This window comes from Palaemon carinicauda, chromosome 2, assembly GCF_036898095.1.
Source record: "Palaemon carinicauda isolate YSFRI2023 chromosome 2, ASM3689809v2, whole genome shotgun sequence".
NCBI classification, from domain to species: domain Eukaryota; kingdom Metazoa; phylum Arthropoda; class Malacostraca; order Decapoda; family Palaemonidae; genus Palaemon; species Palaemon carinicauda.
In genome coordinates, this window is record NC_090726.1 from 48,964,398 (window position 1) to 48,979,867 (window position 15,470).

At 34.8% G+C, this 15,470-nt stretch overlaps 2 protein-coding genes across 2 annotated transcripts in view; one reads left to right on the forward strand and one right to left on the reverse strand.

Annotated features, from left to right (window-relative positions):
• The window catches only part of LOC137624743 (uncharacterized), a 412,156-nt gene that overhangs the window by 170,300 nt on the left and 226,386 nt on the right, over window positions 1-15,470 (reverse strand). The gene's annotated exons all lie outside the window — the stretch shown is intronic.
• Window positions 368-4,538, forward strand: LOC137616457 (uncharacterized). Its single transcript, XM_068346244.1, has 3 exons — window positions 368-641; window positions 2,922-3,553; window positions 3,800-4,538. The coding sequence occupies exons 1-3, from the start codon at window positions 494-496 to the stop codon at window positions 3,920-3,922; spliced, it is 903 nt and encodes a 300-aa protein (XP_068202345.1). The 5' UTR covers window positions 368-493; the 3' UTR covers window positions 3,923-4,538.

The window sequence follows — 15,470 nt, forward strand, 5'->3', positions numbered from 1 at the left end:
AAAGGAAATAAGGAAATAGATAAACAATATAAGAAGTAATGAAAAATTTAAATAAAATATTTTAAAAACATACCCATAAAAGAAGAAAGTGTTCTGCGTTTTATCAAATCTTGTAAAGTATTATATAAATGTGCTAAATGAAATTTGGTTTATTAAAGCACGAAAGGTTTGGTCATGATAAAGAAATCCATGTCGAGTTTATAGTTGCGCGCGCAGAATAGTTTATTTCCCTCGTGACCCACCCCCTTCCCTGGTCATAAGGGGGGGGGGGGGTGTTTGTGATTGATTCGCTAGACAGTCGTAGACTCGTAGTCAACTCTCACTCTCTCAGCGGCTCAGTTGTAAACACACCACCGTCGAGGGAAGACGCACTCTCTATTACCTCCCTGGATGCTGGACATGTTCGATCATTGACTCCGACTTCGATTTAAAGTTTAATGTGTTTAGTGTATGCACGGACAGGATACTTGCCCGCCGAGATATTCCTTCAATTATGATGAGTTTTATCGCCAATGCTGGCGCAGTGCCACTGGGTTATATCAGTGCCACGGCTGATAGTGAAGGACATTGCAACAATAGTGATGGGATGTGTAGTCAGGAAAATGGAGTGATGTGTTTACAGCATCTTCGAGGTGTCTTTGGTGAGAATTATTCATTGTCAAGGTGTTGATATTTGTGATTTATAAGAAATGTTTCGGATAATTATTCTTTTTAGATAACGCAAAATAAAAAGATAGTTTAATTCTAAAGTATTTTAAACGTTTTATTGTAAAAATAACTTTTAGGTAATTAACTTTGTATAATAATGATTTAATTATAAAGTATTTTAAACGTTTTATTTAAAAAAAATAAGTTTACATAATTAACTCTTTTGATAAATTCAGTTCTAAGGTATTTTAGACGTTTTATCAAAATAACTTTTAGTAATAACGATTTAATTCTAAAGTATTTTAAACGTTTTATTGTAAAAATAACTTTTTGATAATTAACTTTGTGATAACGATTTAATTCTAAATACTTTAGACGTTTTAGTGAATAAGTAACTTGGATAATTAGCTTTGTGATAACAATTTAATTCTAAAGTATTTTAGGAATTTAACTAAAAAAATAAGTTTCAGATAATTAACTTTTTGTAATAACGATTTAATTCGAAAGTATTTTAGACGATTTATTGAATACATTTTTTTTTAGATAACTTTGTAATAACGACTTAATTCTGAAGTATTTTAGACATTTTATTGACAAAATAGCTTTACATAATTAACTTTGTAATAACTATTCAATTATAGGTATTTTAGACATTTTGTCGAGAAAATAACTAAGCATAATTAACTTTGTTTAATAACTATTTGATTCGAAAGCATTTTATATACGTTTTATTGAAAAAAAAAAACTTAAAATAATTAACTTTGTTTAATTAACTTTAATTCTGAAGTGTTTTAGACGTATTATTGACATGTTAGCTTTACATAATTAACTTCAATAACTATTTAATTCTAAAGCATTTTAGACGTTTCATTTACAAATTAGCTTTACTTAATTAACTTTGTTTCAAAACTATTTAATTCTAAAGTATTTTAGACGTTTTATTAATAAATAACTTTTAGATAATGAACTTTGTTTCATAACTATTTAATTCTAAAGCATTTTAGACGTTTTATTGACAAATTAGCTTTACATAATTAACTTTGTTTCATAACGATTTAGTTCTAAAATATTTTAGACGTTTTGTTGAAAAAAAAAGAAAATTTTTAGAAAATTAACTTTGGTGTTATAACGATTTGATTTTAAAGTATTTTAGACGTTTTATTGAAAAAGATAATTTTAGGTAATTAATTTTCATCACCTTTCAATTTTTGAAATCATAGTACTCGTAATTTGTATAAATATAGAATATATCAGAAATATTGTCATAAATTAATTCACATAAGTCTATCAATTCTGAGTTCTGTAAAGATTATAATTAATTTGAAATTAAAATGATAATTGTAATCCTAAATTAATAATTTAAAAAAGTGTTACAACTGCTTCGAACTTGACAATAATTTATTGACTTGGTACGTAAAAATAAACATAATAAACATAATAAATAGGTTTCAAATGATACTTATTCATTAAGGGAAATTATTTTGATTCAAGTTCCCAGGTGTATATTTGTATTCAGTTTTCTTGATAAGACAGCAATTGACGAATCGTGTATTATAGAGATTATTTATATCATTATTTTAGCTTCACAAAGTTATTCAATCTAATTATCAACAGTTTATATTATTTGAACAATGTACAAATGTATGATATATATATATATATATATATATATATATATATATATATATATATATATATATATATATATATATATATATATATATATATATATATATATATTTATTTATATGTATGTGTGTATATTTGTGTTTCTTCTAAAAGGCCCATGAAAGAAGCAAAAGAAATATAAGTAAATCGCTATATTCAAATAAGCCATATATTTTGATAACCTTAATATCTGGATTCTCTCTTATACCTCGTGATCAGAGACCCAAGGGGGAATCACTAAGAGACAATAGCTTCTGGCCGGCCGGGGAATAAGAACTGTGGTCCAGGAAGCTAGTATGACAGTGACATAGCATTTAGCCAAATATTTGATCCTCATGTCTTTGCAATTGGGAAGTATACTTCATCAGCTAAGGGTCATGGGTTTGATTATACTCTGAACTGAAGCTTTTAAGGTCCTCAGGGTAAATATTCATTTGGCTTCTGTTGATCTAAATTGTATAGTTTTCATAAACAATGGGGAAAATACATGGGGTTTGAATATCCTAACAAAACTCTTGCTGAGAATCAGATGTGAGTGTATGCATGTATGTGTGAATGTATTTGTGTTAGGTCACGTGTGAATGACAATTATCTTCTCTTTCCAGTATTCCCTCCACTACCTGATGTCGTTTTGAGCAACACACTGCCTCCACCTCCCTTCCAAAGGGTGATATCCCCTCCCTTTATGCATCCCAATAGTAACAACACTGTTGGCAGTACTAACAAAGGAGTTGTCACCTTATCTAGAGTGTATCATGAAAGCTCGGGACTCGAGACAAGCCCTAGGTGGTGTCACAGACGTTGCCACATCCATCGTTGGGTGAGAGAGGGTTCTCGCCAAGGAGTGGAACAGATGGGCAGAAATCGAGTTCAGACAACCAGTGCTTCTAGAAGACAGATCACTGGGAGTGATAGCCTTGGTTCAAGTGATCCCAATTCTCACTGCCTCCGAGATCTCCATCCTAACCCAAGTTGTCCACATTTGGTACTACAGGATACATCTAGCAGAATGTTTCGTTGTTGCTGTAGATTGCCTGGCCCTACCGGCCAGACACAAGCTCTAACAACTATGTGGCCTATAATTGGTAACCTGCATCATCAAAGACGGGCCAGTATGCAGAGACCAACATCCATGAACCACCCAAGGGAGGAAATTCCTGAAAACCAAAATATCTACTACATGGTTGGAAAAGACCTACGGAAAATAGCAGACCACTTTCAGTTAGACCATGGTAAGGTATGTTATCATCTGTAGAAAACATCATATTTAAAAAAGGGATTTTTTTACACTTGAGAATTTGTTGCTTGACCTCTTACATTCCTCAATGCTGTTATACTGCACTATTGATTCAATTCCATCAACAATGGAGTAACTAAATGTCAGTGCCTCAAAGTAAATGGAATATGTCATGATATGGCTATGGTCTAATCTTGTACAAGAAGTGGGAATATTATTGACAACCTTTGTCTTTTTCCTCTGTAGGTGGTAAAGAAAAGCAAGCAAGCACCAGTACTGAGTCTGATACTTCCGGAAGCCTTCACGTGGTGTCTTTCTGCTTCTGTTTTGCTCCTGGTCTGGTGGAGAATTCTTAAGAAGTTGAACTGATCATAATAAAAGGAGAAAAGTGCAAGCATTCTTTTCGGATTGTGATTCAACAAAGTTGAGCATTTTTTGTAAATGGTGGTTATCATGCTTTGTCTCCAGAGAACAGCAATTACATTGTTGTTGCTTGTGAGCAAGGCAATACAAGATACTGCAGTTTGGAGTAGCAGTAGATTCTTAGTTGGTGATCAACATTGCAGAAATTCCTTCAAATTTTCTCATTAGAGCAGCTAGGCTTAAGCCCTCCAGAACTAATTATTTTTCAGTTTGTCAGATAGAACAGCATCTACTTCGTTGTTGCTCCTCAAGTCAGCAATAGCGTTACATCGTTGATGGTCTTCAAGACAGTAATGGCATTACTTTGTTGTTGCTCTTCAAGCTATTAATAGCATTACTTTGTTGTTGCTCTTCAAGCCTGCAACAGCATTACGTCGTTGTTGCTCTTCAAGCCAGCAATACTGTTGCTTTGTTGTTGCTCTTCAAGCTAGTAATAGCATTACCTCGTTGTTGCTCTTCTAGCCAGCAATAGCGTTACTTCGTTGTTGCTCTTCAAGCCAGCAATAGCGTTACAACGTTGTTGCTCTTCAAGCCACCAATACTGTTGCTTTGTTGTTGCTCTTCAAGCTAGTAATAGCATTACTTCGTTGTTGCTCTTCAAGTCAGCAATAGCGTTACTGTACTTTGTTGTTGATCTTCAAGCCTGCAATAATATTGCTTTTTGTAACTATTCAAGACTGTAATAGGTTATTTTTTGTTGCTATCCAAGCCAACAGGAGCGTTACCTTTTTTCTCATAACATTGCATGAAGTCTGATGCTCTTCACTGTAAGTCTTTCACAATAGAGCCTTGGAATAGAGGCCTCGTCTACAAAAGGATCTCATACTGAAGTGGTACTGGCGAAGGTTTGCATAAGGGCCTGTATTAGACTTTCCAGATGTTTGTGTCTTAGAAGGTAATGCACTGGCAACTAACTGAGCTTTTCTATGAGATTCAGTTGCTTTATATAAAGAGTAACTACAAGAAAACATCAGTGAAAATACAGGTGATTGTATACAGTATACATAGAGCTGCCAATGTTTCTAGATCATAATGAGAGCGGAGATGTAGTTTGATGGTGATGTTCCCGAGAATAACTGTAAATAAAAATAATCTGGAACGTTTCAAGAGTCTGGAACTCTTAATTTCTATTTGGTAAAAATGAGAGCAGGTTGTGGATACAGGGAAAAGGACCAAGTGTTTGCTGTCCACAACTCATTTGTAGGAATAAGTTTTCAATTTCATGATAAAGTTAATGCTTAGTGAATAAGATACTTTACTCATCTGCCACTACCCTCATATCTTTCAGTATTTTTAAAGACATTGTGAATTTAAGGATAATTGGATTAATGCTTTGTTTTTCTTTTTACTACTTTAGAAAAATAAATCATCTCAGATATTTAATATTCATCACAAATCATTACCCTAAAAGTGTTTTATAGCTTTATTTAGTACTTATATATAGTTTATTTATTTACACATTTCCTTTCCTCGCTGGGCTACTTTCCCTGTTGGGAGCACTAGGGCCAGTAGCATCCTACCTTTTTAACTTGGCTGGTAATAGTAATATATTTTTGTTAAAGAAAAGGTAAAATTATGATACAGTAGGGCAATTGCAGTTTAAGCTATAAAGGATATGTAGCTAGAAGTGTATCAAATAAATCTTTACTTACTTAACCTAAACTAGCCTACCCGGAACTAACCAAATCCCATAAAACTTAACCTAACCTACCTTGAATTGCGTACCACCTAACTTAACCTAGCCTACCTTTAACTAACCAAATCCCACATAACTTAACCTACCCTACCTTTAGCTAACCAAATTCCACGTAATTAACCTAGCCTACCTTTAACTAACCAAATCCCACATAACTTAACCTACCCTACCTTTAGCTACCCAAATTCCATGTAATTAACCTAGCCTACCTTTAACTAACAAAATCCCACATAACTTAACCTAGCCTACCTTTAGTTAACCAAATTCCATGTAATTAACCTAGCCTACCTTAAACTAACTAACCAATTCTCACCTAATTTAACTAACCAATTCTCACCTAACTTAACCTTTAACCATGTTCGATCGCTAGCCAAATCCCACGTAACTAACCTAGCCTACCTTTAACTAATCAATTCCCACCTAACTTAACCTAGCCTATCTTGAACTAACCAAATCCCTCCTAACTTAACCTAGCCTATCTTGAACTAACCAAATCCCACCTAACTAACCAAATCCCACCTAACTTACCAAATCCCACCTAACTAACCAAATCCGGCCTAACTTAACCTAACCTACCTTGAACTAACTAATTCCCATTTAACCTAGCCTTCCTTCAACTAACCACATCCCTCCTAACTTAAACTTACCTATTCCCACCTAATTTGACCTCGCCCGAACTTTTCTAAACTAACCTTACTATACTATGATAAACTCATTGGATGTTCTTACTCTGTGACTCATATTTTTTTTCCCGATAATGTATACAACCAGATATTTTTACCAGCAATAATGTTTATTATTTGCTAAGTTAACTTTCATTAAGGAGGCTAAGCCAGTACAATCCTGAATGAATATGAATGATTTAGAGTATATATATATATATATATATATGTGTGTGTGTGTGTGTGTAGTTGTGTGTGTTTCTGGTACATATATATCTTATTTGTATTTTATGCTCATTTATATACATTATATATTTATATATATATATATATATATATATTATATATATATATATATATATATATGTATAAATATATTTATATATATATATATATATTTATATAAATATATTTATATAAATATATATATATACTGTATATATATATATATATATATACCAAGGCACTTCCCCCAATTTTGGGGGTTAGCCGACATCAAACAAATGAAACAAAGGGCGACCTTTCTTCTCTACGCTCCTCCCAGCCTGACGAGGATCCCACAACCCACCCTCCCCTTTTGTCCACCACAGATGAAGTATTATATATATATATATATCTATATATATATATATATATATATATAAATATATATATACATGCATGTATATATGATATGCTCATCATAGTTAGAAAAGTACAGAGCACACGAGCCTCAATTTTATCATTCTTGTTGCTGATCTTTCTCTGAATTACATATTCTTATTTATATGGGTGACTTAAATGCTAGAGTGGGTGCTGGAGAGGTAGAAGGTGTCATTGGGAAATATGGCGTACCAGGTGAAAATGAGAGTGGTGAGAGACTAGTAGATATGTGTGTTGAACAAGAGATGGTAATAAGTGCTAGCTTTTTTAAAAAGAAAGATAAAAATAAGTATACATGGGTAAGAGTGGCAAATGGAAGAGTAGTAGAAAGGGCATTAATGGATTATGTGTTGATAACGAAAAGAATGTTTGGAAGATTGAAAGACGTGCACGTGTTTAGGGGTATGGCTAACGGTATGTCTGATCATTTTTTGGTGGAAGGAAAATTAGTTGTAGCAAAAGAGTGGGGGAATAGAGTAGGTGGATGTAAAAGGGAGCTAGTGAGGGTTGAAGAGCTAATAAAACCGGGGGTAAAAAGTAAATATCAGGAAAGGTTGAAAATGGCATATGACGAGGTGAGAGTAAGAGAAACTGGTAATTTAGAGGAGTGGAAGTTAGCAAAAGAAAATTTTGTTGGGATTGCAAGTGATGTATGTGGCAAGAAGGTTGTTGGAGGCAGCATGAGGAAGGGCAGTAAATGGTGGAATGAAGGAGTGAAGGTAAAAGTGGAAGAGAAAAAGAGGGCTTTTGAAGAATGGCTGCAGAGTAATAGTATAGAGAAGTATGAAAAATATAGAGAGCAAAAGGTGGAAGTAAAGCGCAAGGTATGTGAGGCAAAGAGGGCAGCTGACCTGAGGTGGGGTCAGGGACTGGGTCAGTCATATGAAGAGAATAAGAAGAAGTTTTGGAAAGAAGTGAAGAGAGTAAGGAAGGCCGGCGCAAGAATTGAAGAGACAGTGAAAGATGGAAATGGAAGGTTGTTAAAAGGAGAGGAGGCAAGGAAAAGGTGGGCGGAATATTTTGAAAGTTTGCTGAATGTTGAGGATGATAGGGAGGCAGATATAATTGCGGTTCCAGGTGTTGAGGTGCCAGTGATGGGAGATGAGAATGAGAGAGAGATTAAAATAGAGGAAGTGAGGAGAGCACTAGATGAAACGAGAGTAGGAAAAGCATCGGGTATGGATGGTGTGAAAGCTGAGATGTTGAAGGAAGGGGGTGTGACTGTACTTGAATGGTTGGTGAGATTGTTTAATGTGTGTTTTGTGTTGTCAATGGTACCAGTAGATTGGGTCTGTGCTTGTATTGTACCACTATATAAGGGTAAGGGAGATGTGCATGAGTGTTGTAATTCAAGAGGTATTAGTTTGTTGAGTGTAGTTGGAAAAGTGTATGGTAGAATACTGATTAATAGGATTAAGGATAAAACAGAGAATGCAATCTTGGAAGTACAGGGTGGTTTTAGAAGAGGTAGGGGTTGTATGAATCAGATTTTTACAGTTAGGCAGATATGCGAGAAATATTTAGCAAAAGGTAAGGAGGTGTATGTTGCGTTTATGGATCTGGAGAAAGCATATGATAGAGTTGATAGGGAAGCAATGTGGAATGTGATGAGGTTATATGGAGTTGGTGGAAGGTTGTTGCAAGCAGTGAAAAGTTTCTACACAGGTAGTAAAGCATGTGTTAGAATAGGAAATGAGGTGAGCGATTGGTTTCCGGTGAGAGTGGGGCTGAGACAGGGATGTGTGATGTCGCCGTGGTTGTTTAACTTGTATGTTGATGGAGTGGTGAGAGAGGTGAATGCCAGAGTGCTTGGACGAGGATTAAAACTGGTAGGCGAGAATGATCAGGAATGGGAGGTAAATCAGTTGTTGTTTGCGGATGATACTGTACTGGTAGCTGACACAGAAGAGAAGCTTGACCGACTAGTGACAGAATTTGGAAGGGTGTGTGAGAGAAGGAAGTTGAGAGTTAATGTGGGTAAGAGTAAGGTTATGAGATGTACGAGAAGGGAAGGTGGTGCAAGGTTGAATGTCATGTTGAATGGAGAGTTACTTGAGGAGGTGGAGCAGTTTAAGTACTTGGGGTCTGTTGTTGCAGCAAATGGTGGAGTGGAAGCAGATGTACGTCAGAGAGTGAATGAAGGTTGCAAAGTGTTGGGGGCAGTTAAGGGAGTAGTAAAAAATAGAGGATTGGGCATGAATGTAAAGAGAGTTCTATATGAGAAAGTGATTGTACCAACTGTGATGTATGGATCGGAGTTGTGGGGAATGAAAGTGATGGAGAGACAGAAATTGAATGTGTTTGAGATGAAGTGTCTGAGGAGTATGGCTGGTGTATCTCGAGTAGATAGGGTTAGGAACGAAGTGGTGAGGGTGAGAACGGGTGTAAGAAATGAGTTAGCGGCTAGAGTGGATATGAATGTGTTGAGGTGGTTTGGCCATGTGGAGAGAATGGAAAATGGCTGTCTGCTAAAGAAGGTGATGAATGCAAGAGTTGATGGGAGAAGTACAAGAGGAAGGCCAAGGTTTGGGTGGATGGATGGTGTGAAGAAAGCTCTGGGTGATAGGAGGATAGATGTGAGAGAGGCAAGAGAGCGTGCTAGAAATAGGAATGAATGGCGAGCGATTGTGACGCAGTTCCGGTAGGCCCTGCTGCTTCCTCCGGTGCATTAGATGACCGCGGAGGTAGCAGCAGTAGGGGACTCAGCAGTATGAAGCTTCATCTGTGGTGGAAATGTGGGAGGTTGGGCTGTGGCACCCTAGCAGTACCAGCTGAACTCGGCTGGGTCCCTGGTTAGGCTGGAGGAACGTAGAGAGTAGAGGTCCCCTTTTTGTTTTGTTTCTTGTTGTTGTCGGCTACCCCCCAAAATTGGGGGAAGTGCCTTTGGTATATGTATGTATGTCTTCAAACCTGCATTTTTCCTAACCGCCTAATTTAGGACATAAATCGTCAGTCTTTCGGTATTTATAAGAAACACTAAGAGCATCATTATAGAAGGACTCCAGTTGATCGACTTTCCTATTGTTGTGGTATTTGATGAAGCAAATGTGAATAAGCCACTTCTGTTTTGTATATAAAATGCGTATTTCTAGAGTCTGTCCTTCTGCTAGAACCTTTTTAACCTCGTAAGTTTAAAGTTTACTCCGCCGTTGTAATCAATGGTACCTGAGATTATTATTGTTTTATGCCACTCATGAGTGGCAGAGGCAAGGGACAGTGACATTGCCCTATCTAGAAGGACAATGCCCTAGAGACTGACTATATATACATATGATCAGCGCCCAAGCCCCCTCTCCACCCAAGCTAGGATCAAGTAGGGCCAGGCAATGGATGCTGATGAAACAGCAGGTAGACTTATAGGCTCCCCCAAACCCCCCATCCTTAGTTCACAAAGATGGTGAGGTTGCAGCGTCTAAAGATACTAACGAGTTTGAGCGGGACTCGAACCCCAGTCTGGTGTTCATCAGTCAAGGACGTTACCACATCGGCCACCGCAGCCGTTATCAGTCCAGGTATTTGTAATATTATAAATAAATATTATATTCTTAATACAGTCGTCAACTTGAGATCAGCTGACGACAAATTTGAAATGAAAACAATCGGAAATAACTGGTTTAAGAATGACAAACTGTTTTATACAAGAGTAACATTAAGGGAGCTTTTAAGTCTACTAGCTGAGTCATCGGCAGTCATTGCTTGGCCCTCCCTGGTCCTAGCTTGGATGGAGAGGGTGGTGATCATATGTGTATATATATATATATATATACATATATATATATATATATATATGTATATATATATATACATATATATATATATATATGTATATATATATATATATATATGTTACAGTCAATATCTAAATCCAGTCAATTTGTAAAGTGACTGAACTTTTCAGGCAATATGTGAATTGTCTGGTTCACCCAGTCAATTTACAAATCAGCTAAAAATAGCAGACAATTTATAAAGTGACTAATATTCTAATAGATTTTCTTTGCATATTGACTGAAATGAACCCCGGTATGGATATTCTGTCAGTTTACCTATTGAAACTTTGTGTGCTGTTTTCTATCACAATTAAGGCCTTCAACTGATCCCAGACACTGAATATGCATTGGGTTACCATGAAACATTAACAAGTCTGGCCAAAGAAGTTTATGTTCCGAAATGTCAAATGTTGTAAATTTACTGCCATTATTGCTTTCAAGAATTTGAGATGGCCCAAACATTAAAAATATGTCCATTTGTTGGAATGCATCATCAGCGGCCCTTTTGGAAGTTAAGGGACAAAATAAGCAAGACTTTTTTAGGTGATCTTGATACAACATTATCCACTTATATTTACCTTTCATACAAGACTGCATGTCAACAAGATCCACCTGATTTGACAAAATTGGTCGTAAATCTTTTCCGTTTCTTTTGACACTGAACACAAAGATTTGAACAGTCCTACAGTATCTCGAGTAACATTTGTTTATCTTAATAAAGCAATGACTATTTCATCTCTTCCACCATGTCCCATAGTAATATGAATACGTTTTCTTATGTCCAACTTATCATCAATTTTCACAAAATAAGCATGTTCTTGACTTTTATCATTTCGTCTTTTCAACGTCAACACACTAAAGAACATCATAATTTCCGAGGATGTAATACTGCCGATTCAATTTATCTTTTTGCATATGATGCTACTTTGAGTTCCTCTATCTGACTCTAATATTAAATTTTAAGCAGCATTCATTTTAAAAGAATCAGAGTTTTACTTCAACATCTATTTCTGGTAAAAAAAATGCTTCCTCAGAACACGCCATACTTTGTGTGTAAGTACTAGTTTTTCATACACGCACAAAAACAAATTACACAAAGTTTCAATAGGTAAACTGACAGAATATCTATACCGGGGTTCATTTCAGTCAATATGTCAAGAAAATCGATTAGAATTTTAGTCACTTTATAAATTGTCTGCTATTTTTAGCTGATTTGTAAATTGACTGGGTGAACCAGGCAATTCACATATTGCCTGAAAAGTTCAGTCACTTTACAAATTGCCTTGATTTAGATATTGACTGTAACATATATATATATATATATATATATGGTCAGTGCATTGTTACTGTCCCTCGCCTCTGCCATTCACGAGCGACCATTAAACTTATGTTTCTGATGGCCTATTTGGTAACGTCTCTGACTGGTGTTCAAGTCCTGCTGAAAATCCTTAGTTCCTTTAGTGGCTACAACCTCGCCTTCCTTGTGAGCTAAGGTTTGGGGGAGCCTATATGGCTACCAGCTGAGTCATCAGCAGCCATTGCCTGGCCCTCCCTGGTCCTAGCTTTGTTGGAGAGGAGGCTTGGGCACTGACCATATGTATATATGGTTGGTCATTAGGGTATTTGCCTGCTTGGACATCGTCACTGTCCCTTGCCTCTGCTATTCATGGGTGACCTTTAAATTTTAAGAGGTGTAACCGAATATACTTACAAGTTTTGGATACTTAATTTGCTAAAATTAAGTAAAGTAACTGATAAGTAAATGTATTTGTATATTAAGGTATATCTTGCAAGGCCCAATTGTAATTCTTTTTATAATTAGTAGGAATTATAACACCACTGAGAGAGAGAGAGAGAGAGAGAGAGAGAGAGAGAGAGAGAATTTCAGTTTTTGTAGGTCGTTACAGGCCGTATTTAAAAAAAAATTAATGTATTTCAACTTGTAGGTCGTCACAGGACGTATCGAAAAAATAATGTATTTCAACTTTAGTAGGTCGTTATAGGACATATCGAAAAAAAAATTGGTGTAGAAAGTAACGTACTTACTGTAAATGAGAAAAAAAAAAAAACTATTAAACATGGAACAGTTTAGTACAAGAGTTGGTGGTCTCCAGATAATAGACTTGGGATATTATTATTACTGGTATTTTTTGAAGTTTTTATAGTTTATATATGAAAGTTCTAATTTAATGTTACTGTTCTTAGTATATTTTATTTTGATTGATTATTACTTTTTTTTTATTTGCATTTGCCTATTATCTTTCCTCACTGAGCTATTTTTCCCTGTTGGAGCCATTGGTCTTATAGAATATTGCTTTTCCAATTAGTGTTATAGCTTAGCTTTTAATAATAATGATAATAATACTATTGCTAAGCTACGACCCTAGCTGGAAAAGCAGGATGCTATAACCACAAGGGCTCCAACAGGGAAAATAGACTAGTGAGGAATGGAATTAAGGAAACATAGAATAGCGTGACTTAGTCTACCCTCAAGCAAGAGAACTCTAACCCAAGACAGTAAAATAGCATGGTACAGAGGCTATGGTACTATCCAAGACTAGAGAACAAGGGTTTGATTTTGGAGTATCCTTCTAGAAGAGCTGCTTACCATAGCTAGAGACTGATATAACCTTACTAAGTTGAAAGTAGCGACTGAACAATTATAGTGCATTAGTTAACCCCTTGAGTGAAGAAGGATTTTCCGGTTATCTTTGTCTTGTCAGATGTATGAGGAAAGAGAAAAATGTGTATGTGTAGGCAAAGGAAACATGAATTGTAACCAGATAAGGATCTAATGTAATACTATCTGGCCAGTCAAATGACAATAACTATAGTGATAGTATCTCAATGGGTGGCTGGTACCTTGGCCAACCTACTTGTTTGGTGTTGTTGATTGCCTGAGAGCATATTATATATATATATATATAATATATATATATATGTATATATATATATATATATGTGTGTGTGTGTGTGTATATATATATATATATATATGTATATATATATATATATATATATTACAATTTAACACCAACACTTTACTTTGATTTATTCAAATAAGCCACTAGCATCACTTAATATCGAATATGCTTAGCCTCGGGATCAAAGACCCAAGGGGAAATTAATTTTTGATAAGAGCTACTGGTCAGCCAAGGATCTGAGCCCTGGCCAAGTTGTGTATATATATATATATATATATCACGCACACTATATGTGTATCTGTTTATAAATGTGGTAATTCTCTGTCTACTTTGTATGGTGTGAGTGATGGTGATTAAGGAATTTATATGAAATATTTTGTTTGTGAATACCATCTATGCTGAGTTCATAAACTGCTATGTCGTTGGATTTGCGTAAACCCATTGTAAAAAAAAAAGTTATATACTCGAATAATACGTAAGTAGATGATATTATGTAGTTCTTAATTTCTAAAACTAGAGAGAATACTTTGGTAAAGGATATATCATTGTAGAGCCAATGAAGTAATTTCTGTTCTCCGAATGATAGTTTTACTGTAGTTCCCCATTAGTTACCGTTTTCTCTTATGACGTTTCATGTATCGTTTTCTTTTATTCTTGCATCATAGACTCGTGTAACTCAACCCTAGAAAATAATGATTACTAGGTTAGAATGAAAAAGTTATTTATTTGTTGGCGAAATTGCAGATAAAATGTACAATATTATGAGGTGGCTACTGGTTTTTCCCGTACTGTTAATCCTAAATCCCGGGAGAGAGAGAGAGAGAGAGAGAGAGAGAGAGAGAGCGTGCGCAAATTTCCCTCGAAGTATATATATATATATATATATATTATATATATATATATATATATATAAGGGGTTGGAAGCTGCTATAACCCTCCAATGACTTTTTTTTTACCATAGATATACATATTTTTTATTCTTACTTCAGAAGGTTGAAAAATATCATATTGCAGAAACTTAGTAACTAATTCCTCATACGAATTATCACTCAGAAGCAATTACTCGAGTAGAAGGTTTTAGTTAACATGCATTTCATGTTAGAATAAGGAATTATTCAGCTTATATATATATATATATATATATATATATACTGTATATATATATATGTATATATAGATAGATATATGTATATTATATATATACATATATATTATATATATATATGTATATATATATATATATATGTGTGTGTGTGTGTGTGTGTTCATATGTATATATAACCAAGAATTCAAATTATTAAAACCTGTCAAATAGCAGGACTCACTCACTCTCTCTCTCTCTCTCTCTCTCTCTCTCTCTCTCTTGATTGATTGATTCCTGATTATACCTGACATTAAAATACTTAGAGGTTAGAATTGAGTAATTTTTAAGACTACTTTAAAGGCATTTCATCTTAATAGTTCTTGTATTCAGTTTTGTACTCTTAACCCATCAATTGTGGAGTAATTATTATTATTATTATTATTATTATTATTATTATTATTATTATTATTATTATTATTATTATTAAATAAACTACGGCCCTAGTTGGAAAAGCAGGATGCTACAAGCCCAAGGGTACAAGTATATGCGTAAGCTTATTTTGGACACAGTTGTGTTTCTTCAAATATTATAATTTTACTTTCTTCATATCCTCATTCATTATTCATTAATAGATTGATTTTTTATTAATTAATTTATAGACTTACATGTTTATTAACCAATTTAATAAATAGTAGACATTAATGGAATAAATTATAGCT